The sequence below is a fragment of the Eulemur rufifrons genome, chromosome 1 (genome assembly GCF_041146395.1).
Source record: "Eulemur rufifrons isolate Redbay chromosome 1, OSU_ERuf_1, whole genome shotgun sequence".
NCBI classification, from domain to species: domain Eukaryota; kingdom Metazoa; phylum Chordata; class Mammalia; order Primates; family Lemuridae; genus Eulemur; species Eulemur rufifrons.
Window position 1 is genome coordinate 29692405 of NC_090983.1, and position 23452 is coordinate 29715856.

General features: G+C 34.6%; 1 protein-coding gene across 50 annotated transcripts in view; it reads right to left on the reverse strand.

Annotated features, from left to right (window-relative positions):
• The window catches only part of ABI2 (abl interactor 2), an 80358-nt gene that overhangs the window by 15163 nt on the left and 41743 nt on the right, over nucleotides 1–23452 (reverse strand). For 11 of the 50 annotated variants that reach the window (XM_069468276.1, XM_069468154.1, XM_069468428.1 and 8 more), the window contains 4 exons: nucleotides 17463–17560; nucleotides 14518–14664; nucleotides 13705–13829; nucleotides 7862–8020 (listed from right to left, as the gene is read on the reverse strand). In XM_069468276.1, coding sequence (XP_069324377.1) covers nucleotides 7862–8020; nucleotides 13705–13829; nucleotides 14518–14664; nucleotides 17463–17560 — 529 coding nt within the window. Of the gene's footprint in view, nucleotides 1–7861; nucleotides 8021–12503; nucleotides 12687–13704; nucleotides 13830–14517; nucleotides 14665–17462; nucleotides 17561–23452 lie in introns of all 50 variants that reach the window. The other 39 variants (XM_069468308.1, XM_069468552.1, XM_069468523.1 and 36 more) reach the window with 8 other exon arrangements.

Here is a 23452-nt window from a genome sequence, read left to right on the forward strand (position 1 = left end):
TAATTCATTAACACATAAAACAAAGTATTTAGGGAATTTTTAGTAAGTTTTTAAAAATTAAAAAAACAGGAAGCATTTATCATATACAGATCTACCCTAACATATAATGGCAATTGATCTTTTTCATATCGATAACATGCCTTCTCAAAGAATTTCTATAGATCACCATGAATAAGTTGGTTTTCTGAATATTCCCTTGAAGGTTATCAGTTTAAATCTTTGTCAATACAGGAGGGGGAAAAAACCCATTACATCCCAATATTTTAAATTTATACTTTTTATTACTTCAGTAACAGGCAAATTAATTGGTTCTTCATTCATTAATTAAACAAATATGTACTGACTTCCTACTAAGTGGCAAGTACTCTGCTAGGAAACCAGTATCAAAAACCATTCTCTGAGAGTCAGGTGCTATGTCATTACAATTTTTCATAATTCTAACTCATTGGCACATTTCCTCCCTGACCCTACAGAAAAGTACTGGCCTTATTCAAATCATCCCATTCTCCTTCCCAAGGCATCTTTCCCTTCACCTCAATCACTTGGCACAGTGCCTAGGACTAGTAAGCCTTCAATAAATGTTTAACATATATAAATGCATGAATAAATTAGTACATACCAAGCAATTTCACAATATTAACTCTACATTTATAGTTTCCTTTAGAATGGGTATGAAGTATGTTATGTACCTTTTTATAGAGCATGCCTTTATTATCTCCAAATTACAGTTAAGACAAATAAAACTGAAAAGATCAATGTGTCTCTGCCCTCAAGGAGATCACATCCCATTTGAGAACAGAAGAGAAAATAAGAATTTTAACTCAACAATATTTGTAGCAATTCCCTGAGTGGTGGTGGTGGTGGTACTAAGGAGGGCTACAAAGAAATAACTTCTGAGCAGGTACTTGAAGAAAAGGAGTTCACCAAGCAGACAGAGATTGAGAAAGATAATCAAGCTGAGAGAACCAAGTGAGGAAAAAGGCAGAGGGGCATAAAATAGCATGAACAGTTCACGGGACCAGAAATGTTTCCATATGGCTAGCATAAGATACCTGAAAGAGAGAGTAAAAGATCTGTAAAGATGAGTGGGTAGATATAAAACAGGGAAAGACACTATGTGCCAGGTGAAAGAGTGCTTAGTGGAAAGAGATTGGATTTTAAAGTCACCCAGCCTCAAATCTCTGATGTATCATTTCCCTGCTATTTGGACAGCAAGTCAATTAACTTCTTCCAGCCTATTTTATAAATGTGAGATGAAAAAGAGATAATACAACCTACTACACACAGTGGTTGCAAAGATAAAAAGACAATGGATGCAGAAAGCATAACCTAGTGCCTGGCACATAATATTAAATAAATCAAAACTGTTTCTAGAAACAAAAAGGTGAGAACTTTAAAGTGTAGAAAAAGAGTACTTGCCAACTAATGATTTAGCTAGCATATAAAGGAGAGCAACAAGCTGAAGGTGATTCTTAAATTTTAAGCCTTCATAACTACGAAGTAGAGATGCCATTAACTACATTCACTTTGGCGGGTAGTGCTGGGTAAGAAATGGGCTGGTGAATAGGTAGGTCAGGGAGAGATAATGATATGATAAATTAAATGAGATGGATGAAAGTAATTTAAGCATAAATATGAGACGTAATGGAAAAATATGCGTTGAGTTTATGAGAAAAATCAAAAGGTACAGAGATAGTACTCATCGGTAGAGAGACAACAGTTAATGCCATGGATAGTTGCAAGGAGAACATACAAATGCATAGGCAGAGTTAAGTAGATAATCTTGAAGAATATCTAGACATGAAGAAAAGAGCACTATAACCCTAGAAATGGTACCTTTCTTTAAAAGATACATTTGGTTAGGTTTTTTCCCTAAAGTCATAAATCTTCACAGTAAATCCTTGGCTTGTGTGTCTGTCTCCCACTCAGAGGCTTGGAAAAATTGTTGACATGTTCACAATACCCTGTTTCCGATACTTGGGATAAACAGAAGTCAATGAACAGAGAAGGTAGCAGACACAAAATAGATAAAACTGAGAAATAGCAGCCGACAGCAGTTGGCACTGGGACAGTAGAAATAAGGTGCATGTTCACATCAAATAAGATGAAACATTTCTGTTGGCACGTATCCCAATCTTCCCTGTAACAGAAAAGTAGGAAATTTCCCACTTTAGTCATTGTTCCTCTATCAAATAAAAACACAACCTTTTGGTACTTAGCTAAAAAAGAATGATCAGGTGTTTAACTTACAACAGTCTTGTGGGTAGGCTGAATTTTTTTTTTAAGATGAATACGCTTATTTCTTTTCTAGTTTTTAAAGTATAAATCTGAAACCACAGTGGTTTTAAGAAGTCCACCAACAGCAGCCAGGGAAAAAACCAATCTCAGATCTTCCTTAAACAGACTTACTTTATAACAAGTTAAGATTTTTTTTCAAAGTTAGTCCACAGCATGTTCAAAAATTCAGTCCCATCTGGGGTTTACAAAGGTCATCCCAAATTCTACATTTTTTGCCCAGGGCAAACCTTTAACATGGTGGTCCAAATTAATTCCAGTACCATAGCATTTTCTTTTTGGACCACATAAGATTTCATCTAAATAGAACACCTGTGAATCAGAATATATTGAGCTATTTTAGATTAGATTTATCTTTCTTCAAAGAGTTGAGATGAAAATGAACTATTCTAGGAAAAGTTAAGCAGAATTTTGATGTAAAGAATTGTTTGCAATATTCAGTTCTAGCCCAAGGTATTTTGTGCACATGTAATAGCAGGAAGTAACTTTATAAACTTGTTTTCATTCCATTTAGCTAAGATAACTCCTCATATGACATGACTCTCCCTATAACTGCCAAAAAGGTCTCCAAACTTAGTTTTGGTTATATTATTTTCACAACATACAATAATGAAGCTAATGTGAAGACAGGCTCACCAAGTGAGTAGAGTTTACAGAGATCTTAAGTAGAATAGCTGTAAGAATGATAGCTATGTGCTCAGAGCAGCATTTAGATATAAACAGTAAAAGGCCTACCAAGCAAACCAAACTTAGGAGATGAGTCTGTGCTGATGAAATGTATAGATTTTCTAAGCTTAACCTTCCTGGTTATTTATAAAGTCCTCTGAAGCACCATCTTTGAGGCTTGATGTTTTTAAATGTTCAATTGAAAGAGTTTGGAAAAATAAAACTGGGCTTTTACATTTTATTTTTACAGCTTTATAAATACTGAGAAAAATGAGACAAAATAAAAACTCTAAATACTATTTCTAAAGCCACTAAAGAATATCACCCTTTAGAGACCATACTTATGACAGCCCTTCAAGTTTAGATGCTTGTATTTTACATTCCAGTGATAGAAATAATTTAAGCAATTTAAGAGTAAAATATCTTCTAAACATGGATATCAACTTAGAACAGAGAGTATTTAAAAGTGAACTTAACCTATCAGTAAGAGGAGCTTTTCTAATGGAAAATAATGTGGCTATCAAATGGCGATTAGTCCTACAAACTCAGAAGGGTTTAAAAAAGTTGGATCATTTTTGTTATTCCTTTTCATATTAAAAAAATCACCATATGAAGTTATCCCAAGAAAGAGTAGCAGATTAAAACAATTTAAAAATATAACTTGTGTCTAACCGTGTAAAGTGTCTATTTGGTTTACCTGGTTAAGGGATGGGGAACCTGGGGCCTCCTCCAGATCCCCAAGTGTGACCCCTCAACCAAATCCAAACTTCACAGAACAAATCCCTTTATTAAAAGGATTTGAGGCTTGGTGTTTTTAAATGTTCAATTCAAAGAGTTTGGAAAAGATTTGTTATTAAAAGGATTTGTTCTGTAAAATTTGGATTCAGTCAAAAGGCTATACTCAAGGATCCAAGCACACCCTAAAGATTACCTCAAATAAAGATTAAAAACAGCTTCTTGCTACTGCTCTTGCTACTTGATATTTTTACTTTGCTAAAGCCCACCACATCTGTATTCTTCTGAAGATGTACAGTAATACTGTAACTTGACTAATCATTTAGGTGAACATATGATACAGCTTTTCTTTTGCAGTATCATCATCCCAACATTGTTTCTACTGTTTCTTTTTAGTGGTTTTTAATACCATTAAAAAGCCTGACATTTTCCATTTGTGAAACAGCATACCCATTCAGAAATTCCTCTCCCTCCTATAACTATAGGTTATATCTGTTGGAATCAACATTCCACTTTGTGAATTAGATTTTTTTTAAAACCCTTGTTGTAAGAAAATAAGAGCAGTAAAATGCTATTTTCTACTAAAGGCCTTAGTACTTAAATGCCACAATAGTGATTCCTTACCAAACTAGGTTTACGTATATATATATATATATATATATAGTATGTAAATGTATACATACAAATACATATATGTAGATACATGCATAGTCTTCTTTACCACCAAGGTGCCTCATATTTACATTTAAAGTAAAGACTGTTAACTCATGATTAGCCCTATGTGTTTCAATGACCCTCCTCACTACTGGCAAGATGAATGATAAATTGGTATTTCTGTTTCTCTGGCTGGATTAGATTAAGGAACATTTAGAACCAAAGGGATTTCAGTTACGCCCTAGTCAATAACTTGTTTCTGAAATAATCTCATTAGAAAAGATCTGTGCTCCCAATTGGCAATAGACATGGGGTGTTCCATATTTTAATTCTTATGTTATAATCCCCTTTTAAAAACTCAAACCATCCAGGAGCTTGTTTGTGAGGGGTGGGGGGGAACAACTCTAACCAAATTATACATTAAAAAGTGTAGTAGTAATAGTTCTGCTAGATTTATACCTCACAGAATCCCACTGAATTCACGTTCACATTAACTCACTTCTTCAGAGGCATGCATCCACATCAAGTCTCCAATTGTTACATTTAAAAAAACTTTTTAATTTAAAAAAAAAAAAACCTGCTCGGCCGGGCGCGGTGGTTCACGCCTGTAATCCTAGCACTCTGGGAGGCCGAGGTGGGCGGATCGTTTGAGCTCAGGAGTTCGAGACCAGCCTGAGCAAGAGCGAGACCCCATCTCTACTAAAAATAGAAAGAAATTATATGGACAGCTAAAAATATATATAGAAAAAAAAAAATTAGCCGGGCATGGTGGTGCATGCCTGTAGTCCCAGCTACTCGGGAGGCTGAGACAGGAGGATCCCTTGAGCTCAGGAGTTTGAGGTTGCTGTGAGCTAGGCTAATGCCACGGCACTCACTCTAGCCTGGGCAACAGAGTGAGACTCTGTCTCAAAAAAAAAAAAAAAAAAAAAAAACCTGCTCATAAAACACCTGGGATCATTTTTGTTAAATCAGAAAATTAGCTACTTAAGAAAGCAAAACAAATTTTCTTATTTTACATATGAAAAAAACAAGGAGAAGTATAGGGCCAGTGGAAATAATATAAGAGACTTATACAATATTCTTCTTTTTCTTTTAGAGATGACCTATCACTACATTGTCCAGGTTGGAGTGCAGTGGCTATTCACAGGCGCACTGTAGCCTTGAATTCCTTGGCTCAAGCAATCCTTCCACCTCAGCCTCCCAAAAAGCTGGCATTACAGGCAGGTGCCACTGTGCCTAGCTCTTACATAATATTCTAATGCAAATGAAGTGGAAGTCCATCTAACAACCATAGAACACTGGTTCACAAAGCATTAAGTCTTGCAAAAAGAGCTATGCAAAGAACATGGTTTGGTAAAAAAAAAAAAAAAAAAAAAAAAGTTTAGTTTAGAAAAAGCACTCTGATTAACCAACTAACGAAACTGTGGTCACCTTCCTCAGTTACCAAATCCCTGGAGAAGAAAGGCAGAAAATAACAGAGAACACAAAAACAAACGGAAAACTACAACTAAACTGCCTCACACATTATGCTGAAGACTCGATAATCCCAATTCACCTTACTTCCATGAGTGTAAAAAAATACTTTCTTTAAAATCATTCCATAAAGCAGGGTATATTTCTATCTTAACATATACTTTCAAGTGTGTGAAAGTAAAATTTTCAAAGAAAGAAGTACTGAAACACATAATACATATTTTAAAATGCACTTAAACAGGTGCTTAAACAGCCTTCAAATAAATTCTACCTACAGGGGTTCATAGGACTACTTTGGTCCGTACATGTGCAAAGCATGAAATATCCCTGTATATACTTGCTATATATCATGTATAGCTGGTCTTAAACTGTAACAGTGAAGCATCTTCCAGCTCCATTACGGAACCAACCCATTTTGGACTGAGACCATTCTTTCAAAACTCTACAGGATAAGGAAGCTACATAAGGCCATAAGCAATAATTGTCTAGACTTCTAACAGAAGCCAAGAAAAGAGACTATCTTCAGCAGAACTGTGAAACAGGCTATGTCTAACAAATTGAAATTTAAGAATTAAAAATGTATTTAAATACAAACAGCACTTAACAAGTGTGGGTTTAGAAAACATGGCTTAAAAAGAGAATGTATGAAAAAGATGGGCAGTTTTGTCAAAATTTAAGTTCAAAATGAGTTTACAAGAATGGTACAACCCAAAACACTAAGTGTGATCAAAGATAGCAGTAAGAGAAGTATATTTTAATTAAGACAGTTGGTATTCACACCATGGTTTGAATTCGTTAGACTACAAATATAGCATTTAATTTAGAGGGACCTACAACAGCGAAGGGATTTGGATAAGGGAACAGGGATTCATTTGACATTCAACAAATAGTTCCTGAGCAATATTCCCAGGAAATAACTGTATAAAAGACTGACAAGGTCTCAGGCTTTCATGAACTATACATTATAATGGGGCATCCTTCCCTTTTTCCCGTCCCCTCCCCCCAAAAAAGAGAAGACTTGGGAGGGTAAGAGAAAGATTTTTAAAAATCTGAAAGTGGGTAGGACAATAGAAAGAACATGGAACCATCACTTCAGCCTCAGTTTCCTCACCTGTAAAATACATATGAAAATGATCACCAACCTTATTTTGTACATGACTGTAAGAATCAAATGAGACAATATAAAAAACATTCTTTAAATTGTAAGTGCTATGTAGAAGGAGGATCACATTTCTTCTGCAAGACTCCAAAAGGATATAACAACCATAGGCAGCAGCATAGTAAGACAAATTTCAGTTCCATAAAATTCAAGGGTTATCAAAGATAGAATGGGTTGTCTCCTAACATCAGAATTGTTCACACATGGGCCTACTGGCCTCTTGGCAAAAATCCAGAAAAACATAATAAGTTGACATACCATGTCTGTAATAATCACAGAAGGCTCTTGCCTTCTCTGGGGACTAAGCAAAATAATGATTATGCATAGAATTAAATATGTGCCAAATTAATTTTATTTATGCATGCTGCAATTGATTATTATCATTAATTATTATAGCTAGGTCAATTTCTCCCAAGTCTCAGTTTTCCCATAATGGGTTTGGTATGAGAATTGAAGAAGATAATATAATTGCCTAGCACAAAGTAGCTTCAAAAATGTCATTTCCCTTTTGCTTTGACACTTCTAAATTCTGTTCATGTACACCCAATTTTCATTATTACTCACACAGCAAGGATGTCTGATTAAATAAAAAAGAAATATTATTCACCACAATATTATTTTTAACAGTAAATAACCACTAGCACATTCAAAAGGATTCTGCTGGGAAAAATTAAGTCCTACAACTTTACATGGAAATCATATATTGATTTAAAAAAAATAATTGAAAAATACAGTATTAGCAACATAGTATTCATTCATCTTCCAGTCAACAAATAGTACAAGCCATCTATCATGTGCTAGTTATTTATAATTAAGTGGGTTTTTTTAATTGAATGTTTTTAATTGACACATTCTATAGAATGCAAAAGAAAATCTAACCTGGATTCTGGCTATAAAAGGGTCCTCCATTCATCTGATTCTGAAGGCTTGTTTGTGAAGTTATGGAAGGAGGGCGTCTATAGGGCAATGAACCCCCTATTGTTGGGGGAGTATGGCGAGCGGCAGGCCTATTCATGCTGTAGAATTGAACAGGATGACCTGGAAAGGGGACAGAACATAAATCTATCACAAAAGAAAATTACCTCAGATAATGAAACACTTTACCTACAATGCCTAAGTCTTAATAATTATTAAAATTTAACTGCTATCTGAAAAACACAATGCAAGGCAATATTTATTGCTCAGCTGATATATATCAAAGTGCAAAAGCAGGAAAGTAAACAAAAATATGATTAAGTTTGGAAAAGCTACACCTAAATAGATTACTAATTAACATTATGATTTTATTAAATTAATAATTTGATGGGTTTTCAAAATCATCACAATTCAAATTTTTATCTCCCCAAAAAACAGCCTCTAAACACCAAAAACTAAACAAGATAAGAATGACATTTGGGAAAGCAAAAGAAAAAATGTCTGATGCACAGTCTTATTCCAAAATAATAAATAATAGTAATGATAATAAATTAAAGGTAGTAAAGAAATTTGTTTAAAGGAAAAAGTATTTCAGCAAAAGGTAAAATGACATACTTCCAAATTAAACACATCTTTATTCAATCAAAAATATCCACCTCTAAAGCTAGATTATCTTGTTTTACAATTAAAGAAATTCACAATTATGAAAAAAACTAAAATACAAAATCAACCAAAATATATCTTATTTTTAATATCACTCCTGAACCTGTACATATTTATCATCAATGTCACTATATTTTGCTCTCTTGAGAGGTCTTCAACTGCTAATGCCAATTGGAGACACGCTTCCTGAATCCATCAATTTGCCAATACTACAATCCAGTTCCTAAATTTTACCCTGGCTTACATTCAGCCTAGACAGAGCACTAGAGCACCCAAGAGAGAGCACTCCAGCAGGCAGGACAGAAGCGGAGGTCAAGGGAGAGAGAAGTGAGAGTTAGAGAAGGGAAGGGGAGTATGAGGGGAAGAAAAGACAAAGGAAGAAAGGGGGCCGAGGAGGGGAGGGAAAAAGAGTAAGAGGAGGAAGGAGGAGGAAGAAGTGAGGGGAGAAGTGAAAAAGAAAAAAATAAAACACTGTTGCCAAACCCAAAAGGAAGCCAGAGGGCAAAAGTCCATTAAAGTATTTCATGAGAAGGGAGGAGAATGGAGGATAGGGGAGAAACAGAGGACACCGGGCACAGTCATCTATCCATCTGTGCCTAAAGTTATCCTGAGAATTTTTTAGTTCTAAAATGAACTACATGGAACTCAGTGAGACAAGGCTTAATAAAAATAATGTAGAATTTAATGAAATCTTGTTTGCTTTGTTCAAATCTTCAGGTTCACAAACACTGCAGTTATACCCTCTTCCAGCCTTTACATTTCTCAGCTGAGTCTTACTGTCTTTATTCTAATATGTGATTCTATCTTCTTGGTAATTTTAATTAAATATTGTAGAAGTTAAAAAACACTTCTGACAATTTTTCATCTTATTTATGATTACAAAATGGTTTTACGTGACTAAAATTGCACCTCAGGAATTCCATAAATGTATCAAACTTGGATTCATATGATGTCATATAAAGAATATTATAATAGCAGTTAAGATTTGCTATATAGGCCGGGCGCGGTGGCTCATGCCTGTAATCCTAGCACTCTGGGAGGCCGAGGCGGGTGGATCGCTCGAGGTCAGGAGTTCGAGATCAGCCTGAGCAAGAGTGAGACCCCGTCTCTACTAAAAATAGAAAGAAATTATATGGACAACTAAAATATATATATACAAAAAATTAGCCGGGCATGGTGGCGCATGTGTGTAGTCCCAGCTACTCGGGAGGCTGAGGCAGTAGGATCGCTTAAGCCCAGGAGTTTGAGGTTGCTGTGAGCTAGGCTGACGCCACGGCACTCACTATAGCCCGGGCAACAGAGTGAGACTCTGTCTCAAAAAAAAAAAAAAAAAAAAAAAAGATTTGCTATATAGCATTTAATGTTTTTACATGCATATCAAACTCTGAAACTCAATTCTATTGTATAAACTCTTAAGCATGTAAGTTTAAACATAATCCACTGTCAATTCAGAACTCTGTAACCATGATAAAAATGTAAACATATAAATAAGTAAACTATTATTTAAAAGGCATACTGAGGCATTTGAACCACTGAATATGAAGACATTATTGGCATTTTAGTAATTAATCTATAACAAACTGATACAAACCTAGTATCAAGTTAAAAACTTCTGATGATAAACACCATTAGAAATTTTACATATTAACAGATCCAGTCTAAAACCTCACATGTTGTAAGTCTGCAGTGATTTAAAGACACTACATAAAAGAGTCACCATTCATACTATTGATGAGAGATTTACCTTGTTTGGGGTTAAAAAAAAAAAAAAAGACAGCTAATTATTACAGACCTAACTATAAAATCTAAAACTAAAAACTTCTAGAACACAGAACAAAATCTTTATGACCTTGGGTAATGAGTTCTCAGATATGACACCAAAAGCATAATCCATAAAAAAAATTGATAAATTGGACTTAATCAAAATGAAGAATTTCCACTATTTGAAAGACATCATTAAAAAAACGAAAAGACAAGTCAAAATGGATGAGAAGATTTACAATTCACATAATTGATAAAGGACTCATATTCAGAAAATAAAAGAACTCAGTAAAGAAAGAAACAGCCCTATTTAAAAGGTGAGAAGGAGCAAAACATTTAAACAGACACTTCATCAAAGAAGACATACAGATGGCAAATATGCATGTGAAAAGATGTTCAACATCATTAGTCATTAGGAAAATGAAAATCAAACCTATGAGAAACCGTTATACATGTATTAGAATGGCTAAAGTCTAAAAAAAAAAACGACAGCTGACAAGGATACAACTGGAAACTCATATATCACTGGTGGAAGTGCAAAATTGTACAGCCACCTTGGAAACAATTTGGCGATTTCTTATAAAGTTAAACATTCACTTACAAAACAACCTGGCAATTCTACTCCCTAGGAATTTACCCAAATGAAATAAAAACTTATGGCCAGGCAGGGTAGCTCACGCCTATAATCCCAGCACTCTGGGAGGCTGAGGCAGGAGGATCGCTTGAGCTCAGGAGTTCAAGACCAGCTTGAGCAAAACCAAAACCCTTCTCTACTAAAAATAGAAAAATTAGCCAAGTGTCATGCTGTGTACCTGTAGCACCAGCTACTTGGGAGGCTGAGGCAGGAGGATCACTTTAGCCCAGGATTTTGAGGTTGCAGTGAGCTATAATAACACCGCTGCAAACTCTACCCAGGGCAACAGAGCAAGATTCTGCCTCCAAAAAAGAAAAAAACTTACGTTCTCAAAAAGCCTGTATGTCAATGTTTATGGCTGCTGTATTTATACTCATTCAAAACTAGAAACAATCTAAATGTCCTTTAGGAAAGGGATGAACAAATTGTGGTATGTTCAAATAATAGAACACTACTCAGCAATAAAAAAGAATGAAATACTTAAACATTTGACAACATGGGTAATAAATCTCAAATATATCTGGCCAAAAAACCATATCCAAAAGGTTTCAAACCATATGTCTTCATTTATATGGTATTTTTACAAAGGTAAAACTTTACAGACAAAAGATACATCAAGGGCATAACAGGAGCTGAGAGCAGAAGAGAAGGATTGACTACAAAGGGGCATGGAGGAAATCTGGGGGATGATAGGACTCTTTTACTTTCAATTGAGGTGGTGGTGGTGGTGGTGGTTACACGACTGTATACATTTGCCAGAACTCAGACATATACACTGAATAGGGTGACTTTTACCGTAAATAAATTGTACCTTAATAAAAAGTAAAGAAAGTACTTGGTGACTCAAAGACACTGTATAAATTATACTGTCATAAATTATTAATTAATAAGGCATTTACCTTGCTGTTTGCTTTTAAAAAGCTATAATTAATTATCCACTCACATAACAAACATTAGTTAGTAAATACTATGAGCCAGGCATCTGTATTAAATTAACATTTAATTATGAAAATGTAGACTCTCAGCCAACTTAAATAAACCTGAAATTCTTTAAAAGTTCATTGTCTATGATTTCCAGTGCTGCTATGATAAGCAAAAGATTCTGGTAAAATAGACTTAGAGAGACTTTCAATTTGTTGTATTAAATATTTCCTATAAAACATATCTTAGAATTACTGTCATACGCTTTTTTGTTAGTGACTTAACCTGTAACAAACAATATTTCTAATGACAATTTCAAAACCATATAGAAGGTAGCTCCATACTAAATTCACAAATCCCTAATAAATGAAATTCAAGAAATAAAACGTGTATTAATATTTATGCTACCCTATTGGAAAAACATATGAGAAACTTTACCCTGACTTTCTCAGGAAATTCTAACCTTTGGTCACATGCCACTTTATAGTTAGTAGATTATTCTTCATTTTGTTTTAATACAAAGTACAATGAAACCAAACCAAACAAAAAAAAATCATAAAGCTGGAAATGCAGGTAAGAAAAGCCAGACGACCAGATCTGCCTGCCAATGAATATCCCAATACTCACCTGTAGGGGGAGTGGAAGAAACAACAGGGGGAGTTGGAGAAGTGAAGCCATCAGCAAGGGTCTGGGCACCCCCAGCAGCAGCGTCTGGGGCAGTGGAGGAAGGGACAGTAGCAGGAACAAGAGGGGCAGGGGCAGATGCAGAAGCAGCAGGAAGGGGAGGAGTGCCAGCAGAGCCAGCGGGGGCTGACGGGAAAAGAGGAGTAAGAGGCAGCATTAATGACGCAGTCACATTAGGGAGGTTAGAAAAGGCATTAGAATATTTAATGTTAGATATTCAGTGCTTAAACACTAACCAGAAGAATAGAGAGTTGAAAAAAAGGATGAAACTTGTGTGAAACGATTATTAGGTATGCAGCAAATAATTCAAGATGCCCAAGGTAATGTATAGATTTTTTAATTCATTAAAAGCAAACATTCCTTTTTACCTGAAAGCAGCACTCTGGAAAAAAAAAAGTGTTCCCTTTATATTGTTATTTTTAGCATAATATTCTGTAAATAGTATACAAAACTGAATGCAAGACACTAAAAAACAACAGTATTCCATTTTGAATTATACAAATCAGAAAATAGACATTCCAGACAATATCTTATCAGGTAAAAAAGAATTTAAAAAAAAACACAAATCTTTTTCATGATTTTTTAAAAGGTATTATCTATTTATTATTATAAGCAAATTAAATACATAATATTCTATTTATGTCTTTCGTGTCATGCTTTTAAAACTAAATTTCAACTGTGCCCTCAGATCAAATAGGCATATTTTTTGTTTCAGAGAAAAGAGGGTAGCATTTTCAGAGACTAAGTTCCAAGAGTCCACTAAAATTAACTGTCAAAACTACTTTTATATTTGCCCTGTCCTTTGTTACCAATATGATTCTCACACTGAGTCCCTACTATGTCCAAAGACATGCACTGTCATACCACTAGCTGGAATTAAATATGTAACTCATACCAAAGTGGTACTTGAAATCTCCAAGCAGCAATTGAGCCATATCACCAAAGGCATAAAGAAAAGTGCAAAGTGAGTAAAAACTTATAAATCACTTGGTTAAAAATAACAAACATATAAAGACTTTCCAACATTTACGGAGCCCTAAAGAAAAAAAATTCTGATTATGAAGAAAGCCCACCATAATTAAATCACAAATTAAAATCAAATTCAGGAAGGAAAAGGGAAGATGAAGCACCATTAATGTTTTACCTGGAAACACACTGGGAGGAGAAGGAGTAGGAACAGCAATAGGAACCCCCACACTCCCACTTCCACTGTTCTCCCGACTGCTGCTCCGACTACTTGGGTGGCTTCCTCCACTACTCCCACTGCTGCTAAAGAAATAAGAGCCACCAAAGTATGAATATCCACATGTAATAAGATATCAGCACTTCCTAAAATTTTCTGAAGCCTTTCACTTCAAATATGAATTTTGTAATAAAGTTGTGGGTAAACTGGGTTCAACAGTTTGTTTTGACCACATTTTAATAGTATATATTAAAGAAACTGAGAAAGAAGAAATTCTCCACAAATGTAATGTTGGGGCTCAACACATTAAAATAACAAATATTACCTTCTTATATTCCAGTTTAATGCCTGTCTGAAGAAAACTTCTTTTATAATAAAAACATTTTCCTAAATAGATTATTTAATTTATAATCATATCTTGATATACTATTCCATATTAATGTTTTATTGTGTATAGTTTTTCATCTGTAAAGTTCCACCAAAAAACAACTTGAAATTTCCCACATTTGGTCCATAATTTTTTTTTTCAGATCAACTAAACTATTAACCTCATACAGAAGTTTGCACTTCGAGATGTCTGTTCTTTTTCAACTTCCTGACTGTTCAAAGTTGCATCAGAACATGAGAAGAGAGAGGTGGAATCAGATGAGGTTTGGGAGAGTAGAGTGAGGAAAAGAACTTAGTGCTCGGAAAATGAGAGAGATTTAGCTGAAGTTATCTGAACAGATTCTGGTACTATGACCATCACATTTTGCACTGAGGTAGAAAAAATACCTGTAAGTTCGATTTCTTTGATTCACAGAAGCTGTCCTCACAGGGCTCTGCTGCGAGGGAGCCATATTACGGGTTGGGCTAGGTACGTAATCATTTGGTACCACTGGAGGACGCACTGGCTCCAGTGTGCGATAGGGGGAGTGCCGCCTACAAAAAGAAGAGCGTATGTATTGTATGATTAAGCAAGTTTCGGCACGATAAATTCATAGAGTTGCCAGTAGTGAAATACAATTTGTAATCAGAGATAGGAAATGTGTTTTAACATAACCCAGCTACCAATTTCAGTCTTTCCTAAAGTTTCACTTCTCTACCATTAGGGTTTTGTTGAGTATTGTTATTTTTTTTTTAGTCTCCAACCTCATTTCCCTGTGCTAATGCAATTTTGTTCATTTATTCTCAGAGAGCACAAAGGTTCTCCACCATTTAAGCCAATGTCTCCCAGATCCCACTCTTTTCTTATAGTTTGAATTATTTTAGTATCATGTTCCCAAATGTACTGCATGAATGCACTAATTATCCTCCTCTCCCCTCTCTCCCTAACCAAAGATGTTCAAAGATAGGAACTAGATTTTGGATCTACAATCCCCACACTGATGATCAATACCAGCCATCGCAACTCATTTCCCTTCCTATATACTAAATACATAGAAATTAAAGTATAGCTGTACACAAAAATACACAATTTAATCTCATCTTCCATTCTCACAAACTCATTTTTCTCCCTCATCTTTCACCTTAATCTCTCTTTTCTCTTTACCCCTTCAGAGTTCAACATTCACCAGAGGGAGTGGAAAGACCACCACAGTCCTTCTAACCTTATTTACTTTGAACTGTAAAATACAAAACAGACTGGAATTTATCAATATATATTTCCCTCTTTTTCCCAAAACTTCCTTTTAAAGGAAGAGGATGAGAAGAATAAGAAAGGAAATATAATAGGGAACAGGATGCACACTGGAAAATATGTGATTATCAAATTAGCTCTCATCTCTAAGTTTCTAAATTATTTTTAACAATGATGAATACTCAACTGACATGAAACTGACATCTTATAGATAAGATTCTGGTTTTTAAAAGAAAAAAAATCGGTCAAGATGTGAAAATTAAGAAGTTTTCTTTTTCTGATATAATTTGCTCAACTGACTTATGTATTTCTCAATAATTCACTTCCCAGAAGTCTCCCAGAGGTCCTTCGAATATTGTTCTCCTGGGCCACTCAAGTTGTGGCTCACTGACCTTTTAAAGTCTCCTTGTATAAACACACATAAACATTAAATAATTTAAAATAAATAAGGGGCATTGGATGGAAGAGTGGGTCAAAGGAAGAAAAAAGAATGTTAGGACTTTGAATTTAAAATACTAAAAAGTTCAGGAATCTCTGAAATTATAATGCACATATAAAAAATAAAATAGGAAACGTTAATTTTCCAATATCTAAGTTGCAGACAATTTTTCCCAGACAATAAAAATGTTCTGTTTCATCCAAGAAAAAAACTCTTGATAACTGAGCACTGTTATACAGTGAAGAAAAAGACATGAACAAGGGGCAGAGGAAGAAAATGTGGTGACTAGGCAAAGACAGTGACAAAACCAGGCTGTGACCATCAACTGGCAGAATGATGCTTGGCAACTCTGGTTTCCAAGGATTCTGCAGTATCAGTGCTAATACACAAGGAAAACAAATACTGGTATATGAGTATATGTTCAATTTTTGAGTGCAATAGAAAATTTCATTGATTTAAACCTAACAAAAGCCATTAGGCACTACACATGAAAAAAAGGTAAATGTTCCACAGGAAAATAAAAACAAATAGTTCCTCTCAATCTCTCTACTCTCATCCTGCACCATTATATCCTACTATGTCATTGACATTCTACTCTGAAGTTTAAATGTTATTTGATCCACTAGATTCTTCTCTAATCCAAGCAAAATTAGAACTGTGGTAGAATTTTGTCTACCACAAATAAAGCCACCCTATTCCTGGTTAGAATTCATTTTTATTCTTTTGTCTCCCACTGTCCTAACTATAATTTCTCTTCCAACATAATCCTCCATTAAATCCCAACTCATCTTTGTCCTGTCCTGATCCACAGTGCTTAATTTAATTAGGTTTTGTTTTTTGGGGGTGTTTTGTTTTTTTGGTGAGGGGGCCAAAATTAAGATTGTCAATTAATAACTTTTTAGCATATATCATAAAGCCAATGGTTGTCCAAAGCAATTTGTCTTTGACTTATACATTTTTAAAATCCAATTTGTGGTATAGTGACCCTGAAAAGTTGACAGAGGACAAATATTACCCCCCTTTTACAGATGAAAAAACTTAATTGCTAAAAGGCTGACTATGCAGGACCACAGAATAAACAGCAGAGCTGGACCAGAATTTTAGCCATATGGCTTCTGGGCTGTATTATGCCCACTTGATCATAAATCTCAATCACAATAAACCAAGTTTATACTATGATGCGTTAGAATAAAAAAGCCATGCTTTTGCACTGATTGACCATTTTCAAGAAAAGTCAAATCCAGAGCCCAATTCTGTAGGACCAAACTAAAGCTCAATATTCTCATAACAAATTTTATAGAATTTTATAATCTACACTGTCTTCTTGAAAAAGATAGTCTAAGTTCAACTGCAATACAAAAGTGTGTAAAAATTTTCTGAAAAAAAGGAATTAAAAATTAGATTGCCATTAATAATTGGGCTAAGATTTTTACCTCAAATTTAAAATTCATTAGAAAAATAATTTCTCAACAAAATCTTTTTAAAGTATGGAAGATGTATTTCCCAGGAAAAACGAAATTTACATACACAAAAAATAATCCTAATAAGAAAATGTTCTCCGAATATTCAAAAACACTTTAAATATATGTTGTATTTCATTTTTAAACACAACACTACATGAAATGGTTTCCAATTATTATTAATACTTAGTTATATACTCACCCAAGTGTCCCTTTCCCTGACATAGGGGGACTGGGGGGTTTCTGAGTTGGAGGTGTTGTACGCGGCAGCCCACCCATCTTCATATTCTGGGTACTCACCTAAAAAATTTTCAGGAAAACTCAACTCAACTTGTATGCAGAGTGAAATAAAGTGGCACTGCTGGGAAATAATGCTATGCTATTTAACAAAGGAGGGGAAGGTTTAAATATAGGAAAAAAAATTAGAGGCCATGCATTTCATATGCAATTTCTACTCTACTAATTATTCTACAGTTGTACTCAAAGGACTCTTCCTAACATGAGATTTTCAAATGATTATAAACTTTTATGCGAAGACTTTATTTGCCATTAGGCCATCACACCAACAGATCACTGGTTAGACTATTTGATACTACATTCAATTGAAATTACATAGACTAACTGTAAAAATTTTAGTTTTAATAAACAGTAACAATCAGAAACAATAATGCCTTTAAGCAATTCTTTATTTTTTAGAGTTTCCTTTAGATAGCAAGTATATCACAAACAAAATACATTTCTCAAATAAAAATATGCAACTATGCATATGATCCACTGTAACTAGAGAATATAAATTATATGATATATAGAGAAAAAAAAATTTTAATTGTGGACCAGGCTTACAATTCAGATTTTGTTAATGTTTTCTTATGAGGGAATTACCTACCTGAAACTGCTAGAAGTTCAAGTCATGTTCCTAAACATCTGAACCAGAAAGTTAGGGCTGAGGTATCCCATTCAACTGTGAGCAGCACAAGGGCCACAGGCAATGTCCTAGTTCCAATGGGAATTGGACCCATTCAGGCCCAAACTGAAGGTTAATTCAGGCATGAGAAAGATGTGACATAGTCCTAAGTCAGAGCTGAAGCATGACTCCACTCACTCTTCTATCCCTAACTGAAAATGCCAGTGTAGGAAAGATGGATAATCTGGGAATAATGGATATAACCAAAGCAGTATGTCAGCACTTATACAGAAAGCTTTAGAAATTTGGATAACATAAGGAGCTAACGGAAGTCAATCACAAATACAGTTCAAATGCAATCTTAAGTTGTCTGACACTACAAATGGATTTGAGTTAATGTTTACCATATAGGTTCATATCTGACCCTATTTCAAGCCCCTAATATTCTGAACTGCCATCTTCAAAACAGAGGTCAAAAAAGGATCTCAATTTTTCAAAAAAATGTCTAGAGCATTCAAATTATATTTGCAAAATGAAACTGCAAGACATTTTATTACTGATTTCAGAATACAGTTGTAATTGTAATTTCGAAATATAAATTTTAAGAAAGCAAATCATAATTGTACACAGAGTACTGAGGTTATCTAAACTAACTCTGGCTTAGGTGGAATTTTTAAAAATCCTAAAATACTTATCTGAATAGGCAAGAAATAATATATCAAGAAACAAATTATTCAAATGAATAGCCCAGTGAACAAGTTGTGTGTGATGTTAAAACAATCTTTAATGACAAATGATACCTTTGAAATGTCAATAATTTTAAAGTGAAGCATTTATCTGTAATCCTTTTGTTGTTTCTTTTAAACAATAAATACAAAACAAACAGATTATCAAATAAGAATAAAGATTAACTTATCCTTGCTCTCCCCCTCATTAATAAGCAGAGGGTATACTAATTATATCTTAAAATGAATATGCCAAAAAAAGTTTTTTTTTAAAAAAAATCAATCCACATTTGGGGAAAATTTTAGAGTAATAAGACAAATAACCAACAGCTTTTAAAACTGTAAATCTTAATTTATCAGAAGACTTTTAAAGCGATAACCAAAGTCCTTTAAGCTCAACCTTAAACAAAATAAAACCCAAAGTTACTTTAAGTGATGAGGGAGCAGTGAATCAAACACTGAAACTGTATCATTTTGCCAGAAACAGGAAGGAAAAGGAGCAGGAATAGAAAAAGAGTAAAAGAGAATTTTATTCTATACATGGAACAGCTAAAATACTTGAAAACACCTTTCCAACTTTGATTTGTTTTAGGTTTTGGTAAATAAATGTTTTTGTTTAAATTGCAGTATCTTCTACAAGTCTTTGAATCTACCAAAAAATAGTATAAAGTAATCTATAAATTAAAATCTGGTGGGCATTTCTATAAATAAAACTCAGTACATTTTATGATCTGTAGAATCATCAAGTGATTGTATTTGTTTGGAAAATGAGGTTGGATCAGTAACTTAAACACTTTAAGAAACCAGAGTCCTGTAGAATGTCCAATCTAATTTTATACTTCACTGCTACTGCAATACCTTTCTATTAAGCTAAAATAGTCCTCCAGTATTTCTTCAAGGTGGTTTTCCTCTGTGAGAAAATGTTTCTATGCTAAGTAAAACAATGAATATGCTATGCAGAATACAAATACTGCCATTTAATTTAAGGAAAAGGAAGGACAGGAATAAATGACAAACAATACTTTTGTTTTTTGTACACACAGTACCATCACAGCCTAAACTTTTTTTACAATAGGTAAAACCTATATTATAATTAAAGTTAAACTATGTTTCAAACCCAATTTGCTAAAAATATATTTACTGGACAGCCATATTGATCCTAAAAACTATTTTTTGAGGGAAATTTTTAAAAGAAAACGTTTCCCAAAAAGTAGCAAAACACGTGGTTAAACTGTGTGTTCATGGAGGGGAACTCAATTAGTGTGCTCCTGTGTACATTGGTACACACACCATAAATTCAGGACAAAGAAAACAAAGCAACACTGCAGCCACTTTATAATAGCAATGCCACTTGAAATATTTTTACAAGCTACAAACATAGCAGAACTATTATCTGGCACATAAACACACAGTTAATAGTCGAGCATCCTGAATAGGGGTGCTCATTATACTTTCCAAAGTTTTATTTGGAAATTGGAATGAAACTTCAAGAAACAGGAGGAAAAGTCCCTTTTCTCCCCCCTACCAGAAAAAAATCTGCAAAACAGAAGAAATATTTCATTTTGGTGATGAAGGTTAATGCTCAGCCACAGCTCACTTTCCCATTGGCCTGTGATGAAGGAATGCAGATAATACTAGAGGTAGGAGCAGTTTCTTTATGACCAAAGAGTAGTCTGAGTTCCCAGGCTTTGCAATTCTGTAAAACTGGTACCACCCATTGGGCCAATTATTATGCCTTAATATTTTTTCTACAGTGCTCCCACCTCTCATGCTCTATTCTTTTTGGTACATTCAATACCTCCTTGAATACTAATGTGTAACATAATGTTCATTACTAATCTCAGTGCTTTCTAGCATCCTCTGAACTATAGCATTATTTCTAAAGTTGGCCAGCCAAGTATCTCTAGTTCACAGAAGACACTACCTCTGCTATGAAATACCCCACTGACAGATGACCTGGTACAGCAGAACAGTGGCAGATGAATTCTAAAATGATATGCGTGGTATATTCCTCATTTCTCAACCACCTACCATACTACTAGGTACAAGAGCAAAGGCATATGAAAAAAAAAAAGAGGAGTTTGGGAGACACAATGGTCTATAAAAGGATTTCTCTGCCTTTAAGGTATTTTAGAATAAATAAGACTCACGTATTTAAAACAAAAAGGAATGTTTATGGATTCTGTAGAAATCAACAAAAAGGAATTATCAATATGTGAAGAAATTACTAAAAAAGGTTTCACAGAGAAAAACCTGAGCCAGATTAAGTTAAAAAAGAACAGGATTTACATATACAAAGAGGAGTGTGTGTAGTTTGGATCTGTATGTGAAATATTTAGAATGGGAAAAAGCTGTGGTCAAGCATCTTGGGGCCTTCACTCTCTGTACATTTGGTCCCCATTACAGTCCCACCCAGTACATGATTCTTTGGCTTTCTAGAGACCTCTATCCCTCTCCTCAGAGGATATATATTCCTACTTCAATATCTAAGGGCTACCAGGAAAAGGACCAAAAAGATCCTCTGAGGAAAATCAAAACCGGGAACTAAAGTATAAATTCAAGACAGAGGAAATATTTTTAGTAAGAGGGTTAAAAGACAAAAACCTGAGGAGTCAAGAGTCCTATAATGCAATACAGAGATAGGGAAATACAAGATTAGGAGTAAGGGGGGAATAAAAGAGGTAAAGAAAGTAAAAGAAAATAAGAAGAATAAAGATGCACAAATTTCTGCTTGATATTGAAAACAGTTTCTAACAACTGGCTTTTGTCAAAAACAGAGTTGACAGTTCAAGATTGGAACTGACAGGCAAAGACAGATGGGTTACCCAAGGGCTGTTATAATTACAGAGTTTTTCTTCTAAATGCTGTCAAATACATTTTTAAGAGTGAACCCTCAACTATACCTAAAAAGCTGGAGACGTGAGGGAAATTTTATCAAATTTCTGCAGGGAATGACAAATGTGTACTAAAGACAGTACTCAAGTGAAAACATCAGCCCATTTACATGGGGCTAAATTATGGATCTTCAAGATCTTCAGCAAAAAAAAAAAAAAAAAAAATTTTTTTCTTTAAGAGACAGAGTCTTGCTCTGTCGCCTGGGCTAGAGTGCAGTGGTTCAATCATGGCTCACAGCAACCTCAAACTCCTGGGCTCAAACAATCCTCCTCAACCTCCCAAGTAGCTGGACTACAGGCATGCGCCACCACACTCAGCTAATTTTTTAAAATTGTTTTACAGAGACAAAGTCTCACTATACCCAGGCTGGTCTTGAAACCTCGACCTCAAGTGATTCTCCTGCCTCAGCCTCCCTAAGCTCTGGGATTATAGGCATGAGCCATTGCATCCAGCCCAGCAAAATTTCTAAACGTGTTATATTCTTAATTTGTTAGTTGTAAAACTCTTCACCACTGCTCGTTAGTTATTCAGAATCTGCTTGGGCAATGTTCAGCTGAAATAATACTATATCAATAATCTTTACTATTTTTGATAAACTAATATGCTTCTTTAAAAAGTACTTAAGCTTAGCTTCACTAGTGACAACTTTACTGCTTTCAACAGAAAAATCCATTATAAGTATTAATACATCATATCGACCTCAGTAACAGGGTCTTAAAAGTCTTTTTACTGTTAAAAAGCAGGGAAAGGGAACCCCAGTTCAAGGTACATTCTACTTTTATATGGCCTCAGGTACATATTAAAACACCTCCAATATGGCATTCTATCCACTGGCCTTTTTATGCCCTTTGTTGTAAAAACATCACATTGTTTTCAAAAGTCTTATGAATTAAAAGCCATAGCTTGACTAAAGAAAAAACTTAACCCAAATTTCAGATAACAAGAACCATTAACCATCAAATATGTTGTAAAAAATATTAAAAATTCAACTTTTTTGGAGATTCGGTCTTGCTCTGTAGCCTGAGCTAGAGTACAGTGGCATCATCATAGCTCACTGCAACCTGAAACTCCTGGGCTCAAGCAATCTTCCAGCCTCAGCCTGTGGAGTAGCTGGAACTATAGGAGTATGTTACCACACTTGGCTAATATTTTTAAAAATTTTTGTGGAGATGGGATCTCAATATGTGTTGCTCAGGCTAGTCTAGAATTCCTAGCCTCAAGCAATCCTCCTGCCACAGCCTCCCAAAGTGCTGAGATTACAGGCGTTAACCACACCTGGCCTAAAAATTCAACTTTTAAAACAAAGAGGTCTCTTCTGAGTCAAATTCCATATGTCTAGTCCCAAAATATGAAACTTTTTTTATAGAGTATGTTTGAAAAGTATTAAAAGTCTGACAGCAATGGGAGCAAAAATAGAGCTTAAAAAGAGCTAAGAGATAAATAAGGAAAAAAGGCTAGATCTTAAATATACTTTAAATTATAAGCACATTTTAAAGCTCCATTAATCAGCTACTCTGATTAAAATGAGGACAGGAATCCATAATTCTACTGATCAGCAGGAGACTTCTAAGGCACTTAATTCACAGGTCTCCAAAAAGCTCAGGAATTTTATCTAAGCGTGATGTTAAGGGATATTACCTTAAGTGTGATTTGTAGTTAGATTTTTCT